We start from the raw sequence: 24465 nt of genomic DNA, 5'->3' as shown, positions 1-24465 counted from the left end.
TCCCTTCTTACTTTGTTTTTGCCCTTTTTATATTACTATATCATTATTCTTTTCCCTTTTTCCTGCACTATGTAATTTGGATCACTGCATTATATGTCAGTTTTAGAAAAAAAAATTAAAAATTTGGAATGGTTTAGAAAATGATCAGATGTTTATTATCCTCTCACATATATACATTTATCATTAAAAATATACTTTAAAGGGATATCACTCATTGTGCTTAGGCAAGCATTATGAACATTCAAAAGTTAATAAAACAGTATGTACACTCACAAATATATTGCAACATTTTTGTTACATTTTTAATCAGATTTTGGAGCTGTCTCTTGTGGCCTGACATTTTACATTTGTGATGCTAATATGAGGGAACCCAATGTTATTAATTAGTAGCTGTTTTCATTCGTAATCTTCTTTCATAGTCTTTTCACACAGAAGAACTTTTATCAATATTTGCCTTGGGATTTTTATTGTTTGAAGTAGGGCTTTTGTAGTTGTAGTATAAATGTACTCTTATTCTATGAAGGTAGTTGAACACATAGCCTCCTCTCCACTTCCTAACGAACAAACAAACATAAATGGTCCCTTGCTACGTCAGGCCACATCTAGACTAAGGAGAAGATCGACTCTGCGGTGGTTGAATTTATTGTGTTTGATTTAGCAGGTCTAATAAAGACCCACTAAACTGGAATGTTGAGAGTGCCCCCATTGATGCTGGAATTCCTACTCCTCACAAGGAGGAAAAGAAGTCAACGGAAACATTTCTGCTTTCATCCTCCTGCTGTGAGGATGGCACCAAAGCTCAACTTAAGGTACATTGATTGACTCCAGCTACATTTTTTATGTACCTGGAATTGTGTACCTAAAGCCAACCTTCAGCTGTAGTATAGACCTGGCCTAAGAGTTTTTGTCCCCTAGGGATAGGAAACTCCATGAGCTCCCATTTCCTCTTTCAAAGAGGAGCAGGATTTTCCCCTTGCCCTACTCTGCAGTGGAGCTAGCACTGTGGCCGTGTTCTCCGAACCTGCATATCTTGGGCTGTTCATATATGCGGTATCATTTGTATGGAACCCCACAGCCTCCACACTACTCACTTATCTCTTTCTTCTCTATGGCAACATTGACCATCCCACATGAGCTGTGTTGTCATGAAGTTCCTTGCTGATGTTACAGCAAAGCACTAGTACCAATCCTTCAGTTGTGTAAATTGGAATTACTGCTATAACCAGAAAAAGCTTCCAAGGGGATTTCAAGGGAAGCATATTCTCATAGACTCATAGACTTTAAGGTCAGAAGGGACCATTATGATCATCTAGTCTGACCCCCTGCACAGTGCAGGCTCCTTGGCTCCGTATTCCCAGAGCCATGAAGCCACTGTCCCTAGGTACCTGCCTTGTGGGTCTTGCCCTTGCTCAGGGTCTAACTGATCGCCATACTTGGCAATCAGGAAGGAATTTTCACCCAGGTCAGACTGACCAAGACCCTGGGTGGTTTTCTCTATCCTCTGCAGTGTGAGGCAAGTGTCCCTTGCAGGTTTAAACTAATGTAAATGCTGATTCCTCTGTAACTTGAAATCTTTAAACAATTATTTGAGGACTTGAGTAACTCAGCCAGAGGTTAGGGGTCTATTTCAGGAGTTGGTGAGATTCTGTGGCCTGCAATGTATAGTTCAGACTGAATGATCACAATGGTTCCTTCTGACCTTAAAGTCTGTGAGTCTATAAGCCCCAACCCACTGCTGTGGCTCCTAATCTGTCATATGCTGCTTACTATGTATGCAATTCAAATAATTCTGTCATGGGCAAGATTTTAGCTACAAATTAAGCTTCTCTTTAGCTTAAAGAGAAGTAGTACATAACTCCAAAGAGAATGTGGAACTTAAAAATGATTCAAACAGTGATTTGCCTAAAACTTCTGTATGTGCTCAGTATTTGATTTTGTTATTTAACTAGTTTACCTAAAAATGAAGTGGAGGACATCAATGTCACTGTCTGTCAACTTCCAGTTACTCCCTGGGACAACAGTTTTTGATCTTGAAAATTGCTCTTCAGTTCAGAATGTCTTCCTACCATTCCTGGGTTGAATTCTGTCCTTTTGTAGTTAGTTATACATGAGTATTTCAAATTAGTTATAAATACTACAGACAATGGAGATATATATATATAATACTAGTGGCTCCAGAGTATTAAATTACTACTTGTTCTCCTGAGCGGGGCAAAATGTACCAGCTACTACTTAACTCCATATGGAAAGGAATTAGTAATTGATATATTTTGGTACAAACAAAAGTATAGTAATGGGAAATGATAATTTCTCCCTCCACCCTCCTTTCCTTGTGGGTATGACTGGGTGAAATGGTATGGCCCGTGTTAAAGATAAGGTTGTTCTGAGATGTCCACAGTCATTCATCTTGATCCTAAAATCTATTAAACCTGTTTATTTCCTGTAAGTCCCTGTGCACAATTTACTTGATTGCCCATTTAAGAGATGTAATTGGACTTGAATTATATGTAAAATAGATTCAAAGGCAGGATTTTTTTTAAATGATGAAACCTAATTAAAATGATAGGGATATCTTGGGGAAATATTCAGATCATTAATTTTTAAATCCTTTTTAAAACCATGATCTTTTGTTTTATAAAAGGTGTTTGAAGTCTTTGAATTTTTACTCCTCGGCCACTTTTCTCATCTAAGAGTAGTAAGTGAGTCCCGAGTGGTTTAAATGATTAAATGTTTTTTGGGGGATTATGATTTGTATTTTTGATTACACAATAAATATAACATCAAGTAGTTATTAGGCAATCAAGATTAAAATATTCAATTCTCAAAAATGTGTTCATATCATATTAAATGATGCTAGATTTAAGGCATATCTAAGGATAAAATGACATTTGCCATAAAATAATACTTTAAAATACATTGAAGGAGGAGAAAATGAATTCAGTGGTGATGGGAGGGAACAAAAGGGGAGAGAAGAGAAAAACTGAAGTTAAGAATTAAATCAGAAATGTCATTGAATGTTTGAGCCTCTCTATTTATGGGAAGATTCTGCTACACAGTACTTATACTAACTGGTAGTTTACTACACAAATAATCCCATGTGCAAGATCAATTTGCTGGTAGATTTCAGCATTGTTACTCATGCTAGATCTACTGGACATGGAGACTACGGTGCTACCCAAACTAGGACATTAAAATCTGACCCATAAACTTTGCAGAGCAAGTTATCACTTAATGCATGTATGGATTATAGAATCCGATTCTCGGATATTTGAAGGAAAGAGTGTAAGAAATATATTCTTGAAGTTATCCTTGAAGTAAATTCCTAACTGAATCTTGACAAAATATGGGCAAGTTTTCCTTGCTTAAAAGAAATATTACCCTTTTTACAGCTTTGATATGGGTATTTATAGATCTCAGCAAATTTGCTTGTTGCTGGGCTTCTTCCATTATCCTTTTTACTACTTCTAGAAGAATTTGTTTCTGTTGCTGGAATCTGAAACAATACCTTTCGAAGAACAAGATCCTTCCCTTACACTAGGGCAAGATTTTAACTTGTCATTTAACAATGTGCAGGGCTTATACAGGCAGTCCCCGGGTTACGTACAAGATAGGGACTGTAGGTTTGTTCTTAAGTTGAATCTGTATGTAAGTCGGAACTGGCATCCAGATTCAGCCACTGCTGAAACTACAGTGGCTGACTACAGGAAGCCCGAGGCAGAGTTGCTCTGCCCCGGGCTTCCTGGAATCAGCCGCTGATCAGTTTCAACAGGCTGAATCTGGACGCCAGTTCTTACATACAGATTCAACTTAAGAACCCCAGGCATCCCCAAGTCAGCTGCTGCTGAAACTGATCAGAGGCTGATTCCAGGAAGCCCGGGGCAGAGCAACTCTGCCTCGGGCTTCCTGTAGTCAGCGCTGGTCAGTTTCAGCAGCGGCTGACTTGCGGACGCCTGGGGCAGAGCAGCTTGGGTGCTGCTGGGTTGCTCCAGTAGTGCCGCTCCTCGGCGCTACTGGACCAACCCAGCAGCACCCAAGCTGCTCTGCCCCAGGCGTCCGCAAGTCAGCCGCTGCTGAAACTGACCAGCAGTGGCTGAATCAGAACGCCTGGGGCAGAGCAGCTGGGGTGCTGCCGGGTTGGTCCAGTAGCGCCCAGAGCGGCGCTATGGGACCAACCGGCAGCGCCCCAGCTGCTGTACCACAGGCGTCCGGAGCAAAGCCGCGGAGCACGGGGGCAGCGGGACAGCCCAGACGCGCCGCGGCTGTCCTGCTGCCCGTGTGCTCCGTGGCTTTGCTCCTCGTCTCCCTGGTCTGCTGGTCTCCAGAAGACCAGGGAGACAGGGAGCAAAGCGGAGCAAAGCCACGGAGCACGCCGGCAGCGGGACAGCCGCGGCGCGTCTGGGCTGTCCACTGCCCGTGTGCTCCGCGGCTTTGCTCCGCTTTGCTCCCCGTCTCCCTGGTCTGTTGGTCTCCAGCAGACCAGGGAGACGGGGAGCAAAGCCTCTGAGGACGCCGGCAGCGGGACAGCCGTGGCGCATCTGGGCTGTCCGCTGCCCGCGTGCTCCCCGGCTTTGCTCCCCGTCTCCCTGATCGGGGGAGACGTGGAGCAAAGCTGCGGAGCATGCGGGCAGCGGACAGCCCAGACGCGCCGCGGCTGTCCCGCTGCTGGCGTACTCAGAGGCTTTGCTTCCCATCTCCCTGGTCTGCTGGTCTCCTGCAAACCCCGTTCGTAACTGCGGAATGCAACGTAAGTCGGATCCGCGTAACTCGTGGACTGCCTGTATACTCCATTAGGGGGTTCTCTGGAATTTCTGGGAAATCAACAGATATTCAGCAATCCATCAGTCAGTGCCAGTGTGCTGTCTGGTGCCATGTAAATAATACAGATACTCAGTAATAGCCTCTATTTTTATTGCTTCACTTGGGAAAACAAACAGTTAAGGTATAAAAAGTGCATTCAAGCAGAAAAAAACCAAAAGAGAATGTTTGTCTGAAAAGTCACTAAGGACCTGAACAGACTAGTCAGGCAGTGCTTACACAAAGCCTAATTCTGACACCTTTACTAAAGCTGTGTGTCAGATTGATCCAGTAGATCTAAAGTCTTCTCTTTTGATATTATTAATCATTTGTATTGCAGTAGCACCAAAAAGGTCCCATTGGGGAAGGTTAATGGGAAAAACACTTGCAAGGAGTAGGAATACCAACATCAACGGAAGCACCCTCAGCATTTGAATTAGTGGGTCTTTACTAGACCCGCTAAAATTGAATGCCGAGAGATCGACTTCCAGAGCCTCGATCCACAGGTAAGTATAGATGTGACCTAACAAACAATTCTATTTTACTACTGAAATTTACTACTCGGAATATAGTTCCACTGAAGTCACTTATGGTAGTAAAATTAAGCATGTACATAAGTGTATGCAGTATCGGGGCCTAAAAAGACATATTTGCTTCTGATTTCAGACTTGTAGTACAGCACTGAACTAATCTCTCTCCCTCCTCCCCATTTTTTAAACAATAGATTTACTTTTACCTTTATTTTCACTACTCTAAAAATGGAAAGGTATTTAATTGACATGTGTGATTGCACAAATACAAAGTTAGACACTTTTAGGAATACGGGTTAACATTTTAAAGCATTGTGTGTATCAGATCAATTGCAGAGGATGAGTTAGTAAAAAAACAAACGAACTAGGATTATACAATCTGCACTTTGATGCACTTGAATGGATCCTTGTTCCTGGGCAGAATACCATTTGAAGAAGGCTCTGCATAGGCAAAAAGACGGTGCATGTAGATTGGATAGCGGGGTCGGGGCCATTTTCTGGAAAGGAAAAAATAAAAAATAATTTGATTGAGATATTTTAAGATTGGAAAAGTCAATGTAAAAGTCATCGGCCTCACCTTTTGACTTCTTACCCTATTAAAAGAACAAGAATAAAATCAACCAAGCAATGAATTAAGAACACATTTGGAAACAAAATACTTTCTTTGCAGCAGAGCTGTGTCAAAGAACTGTGGCAGCGGGGACTAGCCAACGGAGCTGGGAGCTGGCCGCCTGGGGGCAAGGGAGCTCCACTAGGTCTGCTGACAGACCTGGGAGAGCCTGGAGTCCCATCAGCAGAGGGATGGAATTGACTTCCTATGGTCTGGCAAACTCCCTCATTCGGGACCAGTCAGGTCCTGAGAGTGCTGGACCAGGGACGTCCAACCTGTAGTTCTATTGACTTCATTAAAAGTAGTTGCTTGTGAGAGACAGTAGCATACAACAGAATAGTTGTTTGATAGCTATGCCAGATAAAATAACAAAGGTAATCAAGTCTTTTGCTTAAGGCATAAGTTGTTTATTTCTGAGGTTAGTAAGGAAGGATTTTCCATTTCATACTTAGATAGAAGCATTTCTAAGCAACAGATACTGACTACTGTTGGAGGTAAACGGCCAGAGATGGAAATACTGTCTTTGCTAGTGTTGCAAACATTTTGCCCAGAGTAACTACAGTTTTTAATCATTCTTGCATGTAGGCATTGAAAAAATGGGCAGGAAAGCCACAGAAAGATTGAAATATTTAAAACTTGTATTTGTTTTTAAACTCTTTTTCACCAGACATGCAAACTATTGCCCCCACCTCAGTCACAATGTTGTAAATTATACATTAGTGGTATGAATTACAAATCATGTTTCTGTCTGGACTTAACTTGGATATCCATTTCTCAGAGTTTCAGAATAAAGGTTGCTAATAGAAACCATTCTTAACAAGAGCAACAGCCTACTGTTTTCTTTAATTTTGTAAGGATTTTCATCTTTTGACCCTTTCACAGGGGAAAACGACTAAAACCAGACTTTGCAAATGGAATCCTTAGATCCAGAATTCTACAGGTTTCAGTGACATTCAGTAAAGAAACCATCCTTAAAATAAAACAGATTTGCCAATGGACTGGGCTGCGTTACAGCCTATGCGCTGTACGGAAATCTAGAGTCATGCTTCTGCAGCCAAATAATGATATCAGAATCTCAAACCTAATTTTAAAAAAGAGTTTCTAGCTTTGTTATTGGCAAATAAAACTTTGCAAGTGGCCCAGATGTAATATAATCAGTACTGTTCTGAGTAGCAGTAGGTTGCCCCCTGGATCTCTAGACAGAGGTGACCCTTCTGGTGTGGATTTTGTCCTGTAATCTCTGCCATTCTCTAGGGAAAGGGACTCAAGATGTCATATTCCTCTGTGTGTGTGTCTGAGAGCCCTCTGCTGTCACCCCTGGACAGGGCACTTGGCTCACAAGGGTAGGGGACTTGACTGATGCTACTCCTTGTCAGGTTGGAATTCTCTTCACAGCTAACTCTGTCATTCTTTTGACTTGTCCCTTACTTTCCAGAGTGAGGGGAAGAGAAGACTGAGTGATGGAAAGTAGGCAAATGTGAGCTATGGAATGAATGAGGAGGGGGAAACAATAGAGGAGTCTTCATTCAGAGGTGTTACATTTCAGCTTAGGTAGCCATTTGTTCTGCACACAGCCACGAGGAAACATTGGTCCTCCCATCATCCCTTGGCATCCAGGAATGGTTGGGAGAATTACTACCTCCTTGGAGCTGGGGTTCCTGCAGATGAGTGGATACTTGACACCACCCTGACACTGGAGTAGATGTCTCTTTCTGCCATCCACCGCGCATGTGCTTGTGTGTGTGTGTGTGTGTTCTGGCTACATAAGTAGTCTTGCACTTAGGTGGGCAAAGGATGAGTCCTTTCTCCTCCTGGATGGACACAAGATCTCCTGAAGACAGGGACAGATTAACTCTTTTGGGAACCCAAGACTATTACATTTGGTGAGGTCCTCTAGGCTCTGGGGTGGGCCAAAAATGAAGGATTCAGTGTGTGGGGGGGGGAAGGGCTGTGGGTTGAGGAAGGAGAGTGTGTGGGGTGCAGGTAGATGAGGACTTCAACTTGAGGTGCATGCTCTGGGGTGGGGCTGGGAATGAGGCTTTTGAAGTGCAGGGGGCTCCAGTTTGCAGTGTGGGAAGGGGCTCCCAGGGCAGGAGGTTGGTTGGGGGTGCAGGCTCTGGGAAGGAGTTAGGGACTTAGAGTAAAGGAAGAGGTTTGGGTGCAAGGCTCGAAGGGAATTAAGGAACAGGAGGGGGCTGCCATTGTGGCCTGGTGTTGGGGTGCGGGCGCTTAACTCGGACAGCTCCTGTTTGGTGGAGGGGGAACAGGTGGCTTGGCACAGTGTGCTCACTTGCAGGCATCACCCCCTGCAGCTCCTATTGGCTAGGAATAGCAGCCAAAGGGAGCTGTGAGGAGTGAAGCCTGCAGGTGAGCGCAGCACAGGGACAGAGCTTCCTGGTGTGGTGCTCATCCCAGCAATGAGAATGGAGGGAGCAGGAGAAAGAGCAGCACACAGAGCTGCCTCTCCCCTCACCAGGAAGAGCCTACATACATACCACCCTCCTGGATGGCAACACACAGAAGCCCTTGGGCTAAAGGTCCCTGGCCTCCCATCTGCAGCCCTGAAGGCCCCTTTCTTAGTCTGGTCTTGATAAAGAGGAGGTGGCTCAGAGTGTCCAAAAGGAAATGGAGGCAGACTGCCACCAGTCCAGGAAACTGCATTTGTGGAGGCCCCTGGCTGCTAGTCACCAGTGCCCCAGTGTTGTGATGGTGTGGAGAACAACTATGTCAGGGGACCCTGCAAAAGGGATCCCATGTGGTAATGAGTCTGGAGGTTGCCTTAACCTGTCCCTGACTCTGCCAATTGCATTCACACTGAATAGCCCCGTACTCCCGCAGCAATCTCCTTAAAACCACTGGAACAGGAGCGGCGAAGGGGCATTACGCAAGCGTGAGGTCTGCAGAACTGGGTTGAGGCTTTCGGCTCTAAAGTTAAATCCTCCATCCTTCTATAGGCGTAGCAGGTGAATTACGTGTTGAATATGCATGAGGGAGCGAACACCACCATCCACTTGAAGTTCCATTCATTCTGCTGGCCCAATCACGCGGGTTTTAGGCATGTGAACAGATTAGACACCACAGCCATTTTCCAGCGGGGCTTTTCTCAGCGATTACCTCCCCGGGCCCACTCAGAAACGCTTTCAAAAGGAACACGATGCCTCCCGGCTTGATCTCCTCCTCCTCTACCTCCTCCTCCTCCTGATGCATCAGCAGCAGCAGCGGCGCCTTCCCCTCCCGCTCCCCCCACAGACGGGGGTTTACCTTTCAGCTAGCGAGCCGCTCGTGCGCGCCCGGCGCTTCGCACTACTCCGAAGTTGGACTAAGGGACACAGGTGCCAGCCCTGAGCGGCCGCCTCCCGCGCCTTTCGCTCACACCGGCTCCCGCCCCCAGCGCCGGGGCAGCCCGGGCGGGCGGCGAGGGGACAAGGGCCGCGAGGCTGCAGCTCGCCCCACGCGCCTGAGATCGCGCCTTCCCCTGGCGCCTGGCGGAGCAGCATCTTCTTCTCGGGCGGCTTCGCCCTTTTTTCCTTCAGCGCTCCGCAGCTCGTCATTTCCGCCAGGCTCCCAGAGCGAGCCGGGCGCGGAGCTGCGGGGGAGACCGCGGCTGTGCCCCAGCCACGCCGCGGCTGCCTGCTGAGCCGCCCAGCCCCGCACGACCTCCGCCTCCCGAGCAGCCCGGGGGAGCCGCGGGGGCGGGAGGCCCGAGGCGGCGGAGCGTGCAACAGCAGCAGCAGCAGCAGCAGCCTCCTCCTGGCCGCGCCAGCACCATGAACTGAAGCCCCCCGAGTGAGGCGCCGCGGCAGAGCCAGCGAGCGGGAGAGGAGCGCGGGGGGTTGCGGGCGTCCCCTGCACTTGCGGGCTCCGGCGCACAGACTGGGCTGCGAGCGGGCTGCGGGGAAACCTGCTCCAGCAAAAAAAGCAACCCCCGCCCCTTCCATCGCCCGGCGGGACAAGGAGACCGGGTCAGCACTTCCCCTCCGGCCCGTGAAGCGGCCAAGTTTTCCCGATGGCTCTCATCATGGAGCCCGTGAGTAAATGGTCCCCGAGCCAGGTGGTGGACTGGATGAAAGGTAACTAGCGTGTCGCCCTCTCTCCTCCCCGGCTGTGGGCTGGGCAGCCGTCCCTGCCGGCCGGCGAGTGCCCGAGCCTGAGCCGCGGGTCTTTGCGGCGTGTGGGGCGATGGAGAAGCCACCTGCCCTTGGGGCCCAGCCTCAGTGAGTGGTGGGGGGAGGTGGGCTCGGTCCCGCTATCGCTCTTTGTCGAGCCCGTGGCTGCACCCCGGGAGGGACATTTCTCCGCGCCCGGCCGCTCCGCTGCCCCCGGTGGCAGCTGGGCAGGTGCCGCTCCCCCTGGGGAGCTGCGCGCTGGCCGGGGCTGCACCCTGCTGCCGCTGCCCCGTTTTGTCGGACCCAGTTCTCTGTCGCTCGCCCCCCGGCATCGGGCCCCGCCAGCCCGCGGGAGCTGCCCTTCCCGGCTCTGCTCTCCGGAAGGGAGCGGGGCTTGCTGCTTTCCCCTTCGCAACTTCTGCCGGCCGCTCTGAGCGCCCCCTGGCTCTCCCCCGCCGGTCCGGGTCCAGCTGTGGCGCTAGCGCCTTGGCGTGGCTAGGTGAGGGCTTCCCTCTGCTCTCCCCGAGCGCACAGACTGACCCGCCAGAGCGATCGGGCGCCTCCAGCTAGCCTGGCCGCCGGGGGAGTATTTGTGTATTTGGATAGACCGCCGGTGTGTGGTGGCCGTACTGCTGGGGAGCGCAACAGTTCCCTTAGCTATCTCTAGCCCAACAACATTTCATCCGCTTGCCGGTTTCAGTGGGGATGCCAAGTCCTTCCAGTCTTTTTAAGGCGCTTCCTCCCCCCCCCTTTTTTTTTATCGAGGCTGAATGTCATTTGCACCCTGCTCTCCTCTTTATAAGGTTCTTATATATGTGGCAACACTGCGTGACGCCTCAGTGCACTAACGCAGAGTGTTTGCCTGCTCCGTGTTGGTTGTGTAGGAACGCAATGAGTGTGGTTTAACTCCCATCGCCCAAGGCTAACTGATCATGTATTTCATACACTGTAATTCACATCCTTTAAGATTCAGTGCCTGTGTTCGGGAGGAAACTGGGTGGATTGTTTGGAAAATTAGCTTTCAGCACTTCAACATGAAAATGGTTCTGTTTTTTAATAGCTTAGCTGGTCCAATTAACACACACTCACATTTGAGCTCAGACTATTCTTGGCAGATAGGATATGAAAAAATAAAAGTTTAACAAAGTCTGGTAGTTAAGAGAGATGACATTTAAATGCATGCTTTAATCGTATTTTGTCTTCAAAGGATTAAAACTTTAAGCAAGATCTACAATATGAGAGCGATGTAATCAGTCCATTTTTAGTCTGGAGTTTCATCTCTTGCCAGTACCATTAAGAAGCCTTCCCTCCTTGAAAGAAGCATTGGAAATCAATATCTTGTTATAAAATGTATTTCTCTATGTGAAACAATGTCTACCTAAACCCTAGATGCTAGTAAAAGTTTTAAAGCTTTCTGGTCATGATCTAAGATTATTATTTACATATTGACCTGAAACTCTTTATTGAACTGCATTTAAGCACCACACAGTTCAACCCTTAAAAATCTTATCCAGATAGGAATTGAGAGCTTTGACATGTGTTCATGTTATTTATATGCAGATAAAATTTTAAAGCTCTCATTTAAAATAGAATTTTTAGTATTGCTAATCTAGGCTGCAGCTGTGATTTGAACAAAACACATCTCATATTATGTATCCTTTAATAAAGACAGCACAATAAGGTGAATATGACATTTGAGCAACTGCTACATTGTAGGATACATTCTTCATAACATGGTGCACTACTAATGTAACAGCATCATCACCCTTAAAATTTGAAGCATATGTTTTCAGTTATTCCATCCTGGCATTTATAGCCATAAATAGAGTTACAATTTTCAGTAACATTTCTTACTGCTGCTGAAGTCCTCTCCATCCACAGAACTTAACCAACCAACCAAACAAACAAACATGCATAACATGGTCATTTATCATCTAAGAAATTCCAGAGTAATGAAATTTTACATAGCTATTGGAACAAGCTGTAAGTTGTCAATATTGAGAGCATATACCTTATAACTGTAAAACATTTTATATTTTAATTTAAATCTTCAACTCCAGTAAAATTTTATAAAATATTTGGAAGCTTTCTCAATTGATACCTCTTCCCCTATTGATTTTTAAATAAACTACACTCCCTCCCTTCTTGCCTTAATAGATTTGGGAAGAGTAGGGTCTTAGCATGTTTGTAATTATGCTATATTTTCTAATATTATCCTAGAAATGTAATACAATTTTTTTTCGTAGAAAAATATTTTGGCAAGATGTATCAGTTGCATATTTTCCCTGAAAATACTGCACTTACATCAGTCATTACAATAATGAAAGCTAGTATTCACAATATCCCTATTTAAATACTTGCAGCCTGAAGCCTATGTCTAGAGATCACTGTGTTATCTGTTTAGAAAAAAATACAAGCTTATCGGAGAAACGTGGTTAACACAGATTAGGTTTTTATTTTGCATTGAAAAACTTGTTTTAAATGTATCTAAACTAAAAATTTAGTTTGGTTTAGCAATGATACTGTAACAGAAGAGCAAGTAATACTGATGACATACTTAAAAGTAATGTTAAATTGTTCTTAATCACGCAGGAATTATGTGAAGATTCAAATTACTCAAGGAGGTGACAGTGAAATAATTTTCTTAGAAGAGGATAGTGTGGCCTCTGTAGTGTTAATACTAAAGGAATGTAAGAAACAATTTTGGGGTTTTCTTGGAGATTGAAGAGGTGGTGATACTGCCAAGTTATGCAAGTAACCTCATTCTCAATGAACAGACACAGAGAACTTCTAAGCTTCTATTCCTTTCTACTTGTACTTGGCATCCAAGGTGAAAATTCATGTTCATTGCATCTCATTGTGAAAAAAGCTTCAACATTTGACTAGAATGCTATAAGCAGAAGAATGTAAATAACAAGCATAATTTTATTACTCTTGTTTTAGAAATTATCAACATAAATAGTTGTTTGGTACTCCTCCAGCTGTTGGTGAATAAAGACATGACAAAGTTGGGAGCTGTAATGGAAAAGGTTAAATGGAGTGAGGTCATTGTGACCACCTCCAATCATTATTACTGAAAACTAGTGCAAACTTTTACAAATTATCTGACAATGATATTTTATATCAACTTCAATCACTTTTTGTTTTCCTAATTCTTTAAATCATTTATTTCTAACAGTATTGTAGAGGATCTCAAGTCAATAGCATTTTCATATTCTTAATAGAGACTAATTTGTAGCTATAAAAAGGTAAAGAAATAAAATGTGTAATTAGTACATCTGTCTTGTTTCATTAGAACTTCAGTGGAATGCTGAGGAAAATGCATTAATGATTTACATAATAATGGAGGTCCATCCTGGTTTGCATCCATTGCACTGAATCTTCATTGTTAGTTATCAAGTGCTGTTTCAATGCTTTTTACAAATTAGTTTATTTTTGTTAAACCGTAAACACTGAATTCCTTTATAACAATTTGCTTTACATAGGTGTTCCATTATAGAAGGTGTCTGCTAAGGGTATATCAAACAACAAACAACCAACAGTTTGTTTAAAATATTGTTCTTTAGATCAGCTTTCAGTGTTCAAAGCACAATTTTTTTTTAAAAAGAAAAAAAATAGTATAGATTACTATTATCTGGAAGGGCAGGGGGTGAGAATGCAACACTTCAGATGATTGCTTTTTGATATTTATGTGATGATAATCTTACTGGTACAAACTGAACACTTGCAATAAATGGCCTAGTCTGAAATTATTTTTTTTCGGGCAAAAGAGGGATATTTTGCTAGAGCAAGGAAGAAAGAATTGAGCCCTATATTATAAATGGAGATAAACTAATGTAAGCAAAGCAATATAAGCTCAGAAATAGCATATAACATATATGCATTTTTAGGAGCTGATCTGGATGAGCACGGAATAGGAATGAAGCCTGTGGTTATTTCATGGGATAATAATCTCTTTAAGATTTTAAACTTTCACTGATTCCAATATAGACAATGTGGCCCAATAGTTATCAAAAGATATATAGATTCCAGTACTGAAATGGACATAGTGAGTATTGTATCGGCTTAGCACTTAGTTCATCAATATTCAAATGACCAGTGAAAATCTATAAAAGTGGAAGAATCCATATAAGTTAGTCAAAACTCATTTTGTGTCAACATTAACATTTTGCAAACTTTAAATTAACCCATGTACAATAATTGAATTGACATGGAGCTATCAGATCACCAGCAGAATTGGCTTTTTCCCTGTCTACAACATATAGTATGTTTTCTTGTATGGTGAGGTGGGAAGAAAGGAATATTTGTAGTGTCTTAAAACTGCTCTTCTGCTTTTTTATATGTTTAATAACTATTCTTTAAAGGCCCTTCATGGATCACTGAACTAAGTTGATGTCAATCAACTCCTCTGCCTTTTCCTATGAGGACAGATGTGGATTTCACTGAGGAATTGTGAGACATTGACATATTCCATGGATGATTGTTATTGGGAGTCATGGTATGCACTTCTTCAAGAAGTGGAGCTGTCAGATACACTTCAGATTTTTGAAGCATGGGGAAATGTTGAGGCAAGATTTATGATTACTCTCCAAACACCAAGATACACTTTGCAGAGTCTTATATTTTTATTACTACATTCCTCATAAGAATATTTATAATAGCTGTAGTTTGCTGATAATAGCTTGATTTATTTGAAGGATAAAGTGACCCATTAGTTTCCAAAATGTGCTAGTTAGTATTAATACAATGCTCCCAGACCATGATCACCAGAGAAGAATGCCATGCTGGGGAAAAAATAATTAAATTTGAAAATCCAAATTAAATAATCTAATGAAGCTTAAATCTTTAACTGTACCCTGTGATATTTTACCAAAGAGCTAACTTAATATCAAATTAGAGAACACAATAGACTAGAATGTAGCTGTGCTTGTCGTAAACAGAAACTGAAATCTGATGTGTTGAGTTTCACTCATGACATTTAATGCTTAACTTTTCCATCCATAATATATTTTATTAAGAGCTGTGCAGGTGGGCAGACAAGTAGCCTGGCAGTGCTAACAAAATAAAAAGAGGAAGTAATGAAGAAGATTCTTAATTTTACTTTAATATTAGATGCTGTTAATTTCCTTATGTCTCGTGGGATGAGGTTTATCGGGGCGGTTGACAAATGCCTTTGATGTCAACCGCGGAGCGTCCAGACTAGCGCCCTGAGGAGACAAACAGCTGATCGACTCAGCGCGGCAGCCATTTTAATTTAAATGAAGTGGCAATTATTTAAATCGCCGCTTCATTTGGGAATGTCTAGTAAACTAATCTACATGGCTCTGTCGTCAGAGCCATGTAGTCTAGAGTTTCTAGACATACGTTGAGTTCAGTCCCCTGACCCCAAGGCAGGATCAAGCATTGTCTAGATCATCCCTGACAGGTGTCTGTCAAACCTGCTCTTAAATATCTCCAGTGATGGAAATTCCACAACCCACCTAAGCAATTTATTCCAATGCTTAGCCACCCTGACAGTTTGGAAGCTTTTTCTGATGTCCAACCTAAACCTCCCTTGCTGCAATTTAAGCCCATTGCTTTTTGTTCTATTATCTCCCTCTTCGTTGTAACACGCTTTTAGATACTTGAAAACTGCTATCATGTCTCTTCTCAGTCTTCTCTTTTCTAAACTAAACAAGCCCAATTATTTCAGTCTTCCCTCATAGCTCATGTTCTCTAGACCTTAAATCATTTTTGTTGTTCTTCTCTGGACCTTCTGCATTGTTTCCACATCTTTTTTGAAATGTTGTGCCCAGAACTGGACACAACTCTCCAAATGTAGCCTAATCAGTGCAGAGTAGAGCAGAAGAATGCATTCTCATGTTTTGCTCACAACACACCTGTTTAATGCATCCCAGAATCGTGTTTGCTTTCTTTGCAGCAGTGTCACATTGTTGATTCATGTTTAACTTGTGGTCCACTATGACCCCTAAATCACTTTCAGCAGTATTCCTTCCTAGACAGTTGCTTTCCATTCTGTATGTGTGAAACTGATTGTTCCTTCCAAAGTGGAGTCCTTTGCATTTGTCTTTCTTAAACTTCATCCTGTTTACCTCAGACCATTTCTTTAGTTTGTCCAGATCATTTTGATTTTTTTCATTAAAATATGGATTCTGGTATTACACCTCCCTGTGTTTTAATTGACAGATGGCTTTCTCCTTTGGAGTCACTGCATTTCAGTGTTATATGTTTTCTGCTTATCAGAAAACCTATTTCTTGGCCCAAGAAATTGAAGAGCTGTATAGAAATTACTTGAATGGCTCTGGTCTTTCCTTTCAGATGAAATCAGAGTGTTGTTATATGCAACTATTCATCCAAATCTAGATCCCTCCCCTACAGAGTTCCTTCATCTGATTATTCAAAATATGTGCAAATGCCTATGGGAAGTTTGTTTAGACAATAAGGGGGGAAGAGACACAGCTACAGTTACACAGCTATTTACCTTATACTGACAGAGGTACACCAGCACAGAGACACAGCTATTTACCTCATATTTCCTAGTTTTCTCAATACTTGGCCAGGCTCAGCACCCAACCTGAAGAAAAATGAAGTCTGAATTTGAACTTGGAGGAGACTGGTAGAAAGAGAGAAGCTCTTTTAAGAATGGTCTACATCGTTAGGATTTCTTTACCTTTCAGGCTCTTTTAGAATCTTCCTTATATTTGAACATCCCTATAGCCATGGAGGCAGAAAATATGCTCCATTCTAATGAATGCAGATATCGTTATGTTGAAACACACATTTGCAATCTCCAGGCTAGATCATTGCAAGTGGCTACATCTAGGCATGAAGCCTCACACTCTGAAAATATTCTAATTTGCAAAAATATGGCCACTGTCTACTTAGCAACACCATTCACTGTGAACATACCACCCAAGATTTCTCTGTATCAGCTATCCACCAAATATAGTCAGCTCAGTTGAAGGACCTTGTCCTGATATTCAGAAATCTCAGTGGACAGTTTCATGGTATCTGAGTGAGATCACTTACCCTTTTTGACCATTACAAATAATAATAGCTGCTTTCTACTGTCAAGCAATAATGAGGAGGCTTATGAGTGAAAGAGAGAGAATGTTCACAGGAGCAGGACATAGAGTATGAAATTCACTGTTACAAGCACTAAGAAGGACCACAGATATAGCCAGTTTCAGAAGTTCTTGCCAAACTCATTTTTTGACTTGGCTTTGCCTGAATAAAGTTCCTTTGACATGCAAACACGTTGGTAAATCAAAGCACAGTAAAACTAAAATTTAGTCAAACTGTCTTTCTTGTAAATTGGGAAGGAAGGAGGATGATTGTTCATACATTTAAATACTTGTGAGATGCTCAGTCACTACTGTGAGAAAATCATAGGCACATCGGTTAGACTGCAGGAACAAAAGCTTAGTACGAAAGGTCTATTGTAACTGGAAAGCCCATTAGACCCGTGGAAAATTCTTACGTTGCTTGCTGCTGCTTTTTTGTTCTCCTTTCTCCTTTTGTGGAAGAGATTTGTTCTGCTAGTAGGTGCTTGTCACACTTTTTGATCTTTAGGTTGTCATGTATGGCATCGTCCATCCCAAATAAATAGGCATAGTGTGATCAAGATATACTAGGCATTTGAAATTTGATTTGAAATAAATACATTGTCTTGTATCAACTTTTTTTAAAATAGCAAACTATCTTGAGGAGCTTCATCTTTCAATGTTTAGAGCAGATCATCCCTTCTTATGGGTAGAGATATTTTACTGTGAACCTTCAGGAGGACTTTCTTCAATAGACTAACCTATATTGTCTGAGAAGTGTTTGCTATACCTGGAAAAACCCTGCATCATCCATGTGGAGAGCCTGTACCTTGCTATGATGCTGTTAATATCTGTATCACTTCACACTCACCCACCAGAATGGCTCCATTTCCATATCCTGCCCCTGCAGCTGTGGTGTTCCCTGGTGAGGAAGTCACAAAGTTTTCATTGTGCTTCCATGTTGGAAGGGTGCCGAAGGAAAGAGGGACATGCTCAGATATCAATCTGGTCCACGGACAGGCCTTTCAATATTACTTCTTTCCAAATACCCTCCGATAGTTTATTAGGTTAAAATTTGTTTTTTGCTCTTTGACTTAAAAACAGTTTTGAGCGCTTGTATGTAATGCCATTTTTATATGAAAAAGTGCTTACAGTAGAGTACTGTTGTCAGCATTGCTTTTTGTATTATAATAGATTATTCATAATTTGCAAAACATGTTCACCAGAAATAATTGTCATCTGCATTTGTTTTCTTTTGGAAATAGGGCTGCCTATATAAAGGGCATGAAAAATACACATGATCTGCAATACTGTATTCATTGGTGAGACTGTGCAGGTAGTCCAAACATTGTACAACAATGTGCAAATGAATTGGTCATTTCTAATTGTCCGGTGTGGAACAGTCCAGATTTTTACATGATGTCAGCTTTAAAATATAAAGTTTCCTTCAGAAAAACAAACTGAAATTCTGCCAAATCTGGGGTGTATACAACTCTCCACTCCAACACTTTTGAAGTGATGTCATTAGATTTTAAAGTATAACTAGGAAAGCTGTTGCTGAGAAACAATGGAATAGAGTTCTACTTCAGACTTTTTATTATGTTGGAAGTTTTTTCTTTCATAGTTCTGATAATATTCTGAAAAATGTATTAATGAAAATTTCAGAGTAACATTGAGTTCTTTCGCACAGTAGTGAAAAGGCATATCTTTTTTAGTTTAATTTACTGTATCAAATTTCATTTTTAAAGGATTCCATTTTAAAAACTGCAGTGAGGGATGATCAGTGAAAGTTTCTTCTTACTTTGAGAATATATTTAATATTTTTGCTCATCATTATGAATTTTAATGTTGATAACTGTCATCAGTTATGGCTATCTAGTCAGATATTCTAGTCAGGCTGAGATATGTTTATAAGCGACAAGATTTATGAACTGAAACCAAAACTTGAGCTGAAATTAATATATAGGACACTGCTTAAAAGTCCCTAGGTTGGGTAACATTGCCCTGATGATAGCAATCAGCTACTTTGCAAACATAATAATTAATAAAAAATAAACATTACATAAAGCACATACATTAGGTGTAGGTTGTTAATCTTCTAGGCAGGTAGCTTTGTTGGATGAGGCAATTTTGTTCAGCATGAAAGTCAATGTGCTAATTACAGCGATCTTTTAATACTTCCTGTTACACCTTTATTTTGTTTGAACATATTGTTCTGTTTCTAAAACATCTGTCAGTTTAAACATAACCTCACAATATGCTTTCTCAAGTGATTTCCACAGCAGTTATATGCTATGTTCATAGCCGTGCTAGATTCTGATCTTTCAGTTATTTTAGGTTCTGTTACATATCACAACATTGTCACTTATGCCAAATAATATACAAATGGTCATGGAGCATTCTTGACAGGCTTTAATGGTTCATGCAAAGCTTGCAAAATGTAGATGTAACATAAACCCTATTTTTTTTTTCAAAATAGTGTTTAGAAATGTCTGTTTTATAGGGATTTTGGCTGCATGCTTTTTAATATTAGTTCACCAGTAATGAATTGTGTATGTTCACTGTGTAAATTCCCAAATGCTGAGTGCTCCAAACTTAGTGCCTGCTTCCAAGAAGCATTGATCATTACAAAATCTCACTGACATCCCATTGTCATTCTGGATGCTTGTCTATATGTCTCAGGGATGGACGTTCTATTCAACTCAGTTCTGGTCTGATTGAATCCATGCATGTTTTTGTTATTGATTTCAAAAGAAGTAAGATTCTATTGTTGTGTGAGAATTCATCATTTTCAGACATGCATCTGATTGTATGTAGCCAGGAGGAAAATAAAGTGTATCACAAGCAGAGCTGTCTCCAGCTAGTTCTTCAAAATTTGTCTATAGTTTTTTTTTAAGAGACAAGGTGGGTGGAATAATATCTTTTATTGAACCAATTTCTGTCCCTTGCAATACGTGTTACTTACGTTGTACAGTCTTTCCACTTTGTATTTAGCTGTGACACTGAGTACATTTCTGAGACTGCAAAAGCATGTCTCTCATCAACAGAAGATTTAATCTACCATTTTTTTTTGCCAGGTTAATTTTAGCTTTAGAACGAAAATGTATTAGGCCCAAATCAAAGAATGGTACTAGTATGGTACTTATTAGCCAAACTGAATCCTTCTAGCTTTTTTTTTCTAAAGGCAAACTATCACAACCAAAAGTTTAATGGCTAACAAGAAAAAATGCAGTTGTACATGTCTGTAAATGCCTGTTTTTGTTCTAAAAGATATGATAAAATAGCTGTTTGAATATTTAAAATTAATTCAAAAAAGTTCAAGATCTTTCACAGTATCCTGTTACTTCATTCTTCTGTTCAATTTCAGATGAACTTTTTTTAAAGAGAGAGTTTGAAAATGGTATTTGCTCAGTTGTAATTTGAAAAAAAAGGAGATTTTTTTTGGTCCTGCTACTTCACTAGGTTGAAGCTGTGCTCATATGTAGAGGAGAAGGGTAGTCTCAGGAAGCTGCTTTCATTTCCCTTATCCTTGGCATTGCAGCCCCAAAGAGCCAGTTGTAACTTGCTCCAGTGATGTAAATAGGATCAGCAGGGGGTCCTGCTGTAACATCTGTTGCTGAGGGCATGGAGCAGCTTTTTGGAGCTTCTGCTTTCCTCTGTGGCACTTATACCAATAGGGTATGAGGTGTAGTGAAGCTCCAGGAGCGGCCCTAGACAAGCTGCCGGCAACTGGCGCCGTAGGCGAAACATGCAATCAGCGCCCCTGCCTCCAAAGCCCTCAACGGCCATTTATCTTGGCGCCCTAGACGACCGCCTAGTTCACCTGTATTGATGGGCCGCCACTGTGAAGCTCTACTCTACCACACTTCTTCACCTCTACTCTGGAATGCCCCCACCCACATCCCTCTCTCCCCACATAGCTGGCTTATGAAGATGTCTGGAGGTGAGGAAAGCAAGCTCCAGGGTCCCAACCTGAGAGGAGGGATCCCTACACAAAGGGACTTCTTCACTGGCTCAGTCCAGCTATGCTAAGTGCTTAGGGGGCCAGAGACTCCAGACCTTCATGTTCTGTCTGCCTTCACAGAACATACTCTTTGAAAATAAGTATGGGCCTGATCCAGCAGGGTGCTAAGTATCCTCTACCATGTTCACTTTAGTGGGAGTTCATGGAGCTCTGCATCTCACAGAAAGTGCCCAACATCCTTGTAGTATTAGGCTTTATGTAATTAACATATGCCACAGCACCATATGGCAGTGATTTCCAAGCAACCTGTTAATTAATATAAAAGAGTGCACCAGATTACTCTTTAGTTAAGCTGCAAACTACTAAAGTAGGTTATTTTAATGCTATGGGTTGCCATGTTATTTCTCTATGTTTAAGCGAAGTAGATTGGCTTCATAAAATAAAATAGTAAATCTACTAAGAACTTATTCAGACTTTAAGTCAAAGTCTCAGTGTTGTAATGTGAATAAATGATTTTGATGATTTTGCAGCTGCATTGAAGTCACTGGCAAAAATTCTATTGACTTCAGTGTACAACTGTAACTTAAGGTTCTCAGGGGCTTTCAGGGTTAGTTCTAGGGGTGGGCAAACAGGGCACTTATTCTGGGCATAAGTTCCTGGGGGGGCGGGAATCAGACCTCTTGGTTTTTTTTTCTCCCACATTGATTGGCTGGTCCTTCCCACTCCCACTGGTTGGCTGGCTATTTTTGTTTGTTTGTTTGGAAGCTGGGAGTATATATATATTTGAGAGTATGTTCTCAAAATATTTTTCATCCTGGCCTATAAAAGCGCTAAAGCACAGAAGATTTCTGAATAAATTTCCCTAAGAGATGCATATGAAACGTATTAGCTATCTTCATATCTTGCCTTCCATACAAAATCACTTGCTAATATTTTACCAATTCTAGCCAGAGATCCTCTGGATTGGAGATCAGATCTATTAAGATTACTAGCCAGGCTGTCTCCGAAGGGCTCAGCTCATGCAATGAGTTTCACACAAATAAGACTGATTACAATGCAAAACTCGGTACGTCTACACTATACACTTATTTCGAAATAAGTTAGGGTATGTCTACACTGCCACCCTAGTTCGAACTAGGCTGGCTAATGTAGGCATTCGAAGTTGCAAATGAAGCCCGGGATTTAAATATCCCGGGCTTCATTTGCATCTTGCCGGGCGCCGCCATTTTTAAATTCCCCTTAGTGTAGACTCCGTGCCCGCAGCTACATGCGGCACTGTGTAGGTAGTTCGAATTAGGCTCTCTAATTCGAACTACCGTTACTCCTCATGTAACCACGGGCACGGAGTCCGCACTAAGGGGGTTTTAAAAATGGCGGCGCCTGGCAAGATGCAAATGAAGCCCAGGATATTTAAATCCTGGGCTTCATTTACAACTTCGAATGCCTACATTAGCCACCCTAGTTCGAACTAGGGTGGCAGTGTAGACATACCCTTATTCTGGAAGAAATACTCCAAAATAGCTTATTTTGAAATAACAGATTTACACTACAGAGAAGCGTCAAAATTAGTCTGAGGCAGGCTTCCCTAATGTGGATGCGCTACCTTGATTTAGAACCCCAGGAGGCACTGGAGAGTAATTAGTTTGAATGGCCCTGGGGAGGAGCTATTTTGAAATAGCAGAAGTGGAGTGTCCCCATTGCATTATTCCTCATGGAATGAGGTTTACAGAAGTCGGAATAAGCCATCCATTATTTCAAATTTATTTCAAAATAACGGAATTGCTGTGTAGACACTCACACTATTATTTTGGAATAACGGCCATTATTCCAAAATAATGCTGGTATATAGACGCACTCTTAAGTATTACTGTATGTCTTCAGTTGTATTGTTCATGTTATTTTTACTCAAAACATGATTCAGTAGTTAATAATTGTCATTGTTGTTAATGAGCTATTGTAAAACAAGTCCTTCTCTCCCTGTCCCTCCTTTTCACCCTCATAATCTGCATGCAGTTAATAAAGACAAACAAAGTTTTCTCCCATATCATCTAGTGCTGTGATGCCATCATTGGGCATGGGCCAGATCAGTTTTTGTATGGACTAACTCGGCTACCCCCTGAAGTTCAGTTTTTTTCAGTGAGAGATTTCTAGGGGAGAGGAGGAGTTGTAGACTGAGCTGGTGAATCACTAGGAGGCATTCTTGCCTCTGAGCCTGTACTGAATCCATTTCCTCACATGATGGTAAAATGGAATACTGCCAAAAAGCATTTTACTAAAAAGATAGACTAAACAGAAGTCCTGATCACCATGGCACACTTTGTAAATGTAGAAAAGTAGAAATGTTAAACATGGTGCTCTAATTAAATTCTGCATAATTAAATTATCTTTGCAGTTTCTATGAGTAGATTGTCTTTCACTTACTGTCTTACATTGTTGTGTAGTAAATTGTTACTTGCAGTTAAATAGCTGCAATTTTTAACCCAGTAAGATTTATTTGGTGGGTGAAGAGATTCCTCTGTTTAGTTCAAGCTGTAGAAACAAAATATTGTTGTATTAAAATTTTTGGACTGGAATATTTGTCCTCCTTGTTTGATGCTATTTTTAATAATGGTGGGGTACTGCTGTATAGATACAGTCAACTTACAAGAAGTTTAATCAAGAAATGATTAATCTATAGTTTAATAGATAATATTTATTTGTATCCTTTTTGGCTTGCTACATACAGATCTAAAAACAAATATTTCATTTCCTTTTCATATGGCAATAGGAGTTGAAGTGACAAGAGCAGAGTACAGTACATAAATGAATTAATGTTTCTTACCTAAGTTGTTGTGCTTTCAACTTTGATGGCTTCTGGATTCTTTATTTCATTTATTGAGGACTGTTTCCTTTAAAAAAAAAACAAACCTGGTTTATATTAGTCCCAGTTAAAAAACAAAATCTACAAATCTTTTTGACTTATCCCTATTTTCAGAACAACGACTCTGACAACAACAATTTCCCTTTTAATCTCTTAACTCTTTGTAAGTACATCAATACTGTCCTCAACCATAATGGATCTTCAGAAAGTTCTCTGTAGCTTTGGCATGCGCAAGATGAGTTTTGGCAATAGAACTATTGTGTATGTGCTCCCTGTCCCTCTAAAATAAGGTAGTTGTATCTCTAAAATGAAGTTTGCTTGGGAGAATAAAATCTACTTGATTTCAGTCCAGAATAAGTTAGGTATAGTATGCATGTAGTGTAGGCGTCATTGTGGGATATATCTGAAGACAAGCATGAGCTTCTTTTATGTGAATTCATGAGAACAAATTTCAAAGGAATGGAGAAACAGCATTCGGTTAATCCAGAAACCAAGAGCTCTTCTTTGAACCTAATGTCTTGTAAAAAGTCCTCCTGTCGGAGGAGAATATGTCTGATC

At 41.7% G+C, this 24465-nt stretch overlaps 1 protein-coding gene and 1 long non-coding RNA gene across 6 annotated transcripts in view; one reads left to right on the top strand and one right to left on the bottom strand.

Annotated features, from left to right (window-relative positions):
* Positions 1 to 4894: 4894 nt before the first annotated feature.
* On the bottom strand, positions 4895 to 9336 carry LOC142823071 (uncharacterized). Its single transcript, XR_012898431.1, has 2 exons — positions 9196 to 9336; positions 4895 to 5821 (listed from the first exon to the last, which is right to left on the bottom strand). It is a non-coding gene; the product is annotated as an uncharacterized LOC142823071 (long non-coding RNA).
* Positions 9337 to 9735: 399 nt separating this feature from the next.
* CNKSR2 (connector enhancer of kinase suppressor of Ras 2) overlaps positions 9736 to 24465 on the top strand; it is a 377408-nt gene continuing 362678 nt past the window's right edge. For all 5 annotated transcript variants that reach the window (XM_075913326.1, XM_075913323.1, XM_075913322.1 and 2 more), the window contains exon 1: positions 9736 to 10004. In XM_075913326.1, the coding sequence (XP_075769441.1) occupies positions 9941 to 10004 (64 nt within the window). In that variant the 5' untranslated portion in view covers positions 9736 to 9940. The remainder of the gene's footprint in view (positions 10005 to 24465) is intronic.

The sequence above is a fragment of the Pelodiscus sinensis genome, chromosome 1, assembly GCF_049634645.1.
Source record: "Pelodiscus sinensis isolate JC-2024 chromosome 1, ASM4963464v1, whole genome shotgun sequence".
Taxonomy (NCBI): domain Eukaryota; kingdom Metazoa; phylum Chordata; order Testudines; family Trionychidae; genus Pelodiscus; species Pelodiscus sinensis.
The sequence above is the reverse complement of the archived record's forward strand: the minus strand, read 5'-3'. Positions and strand labels throughout refer to the sequence as shown.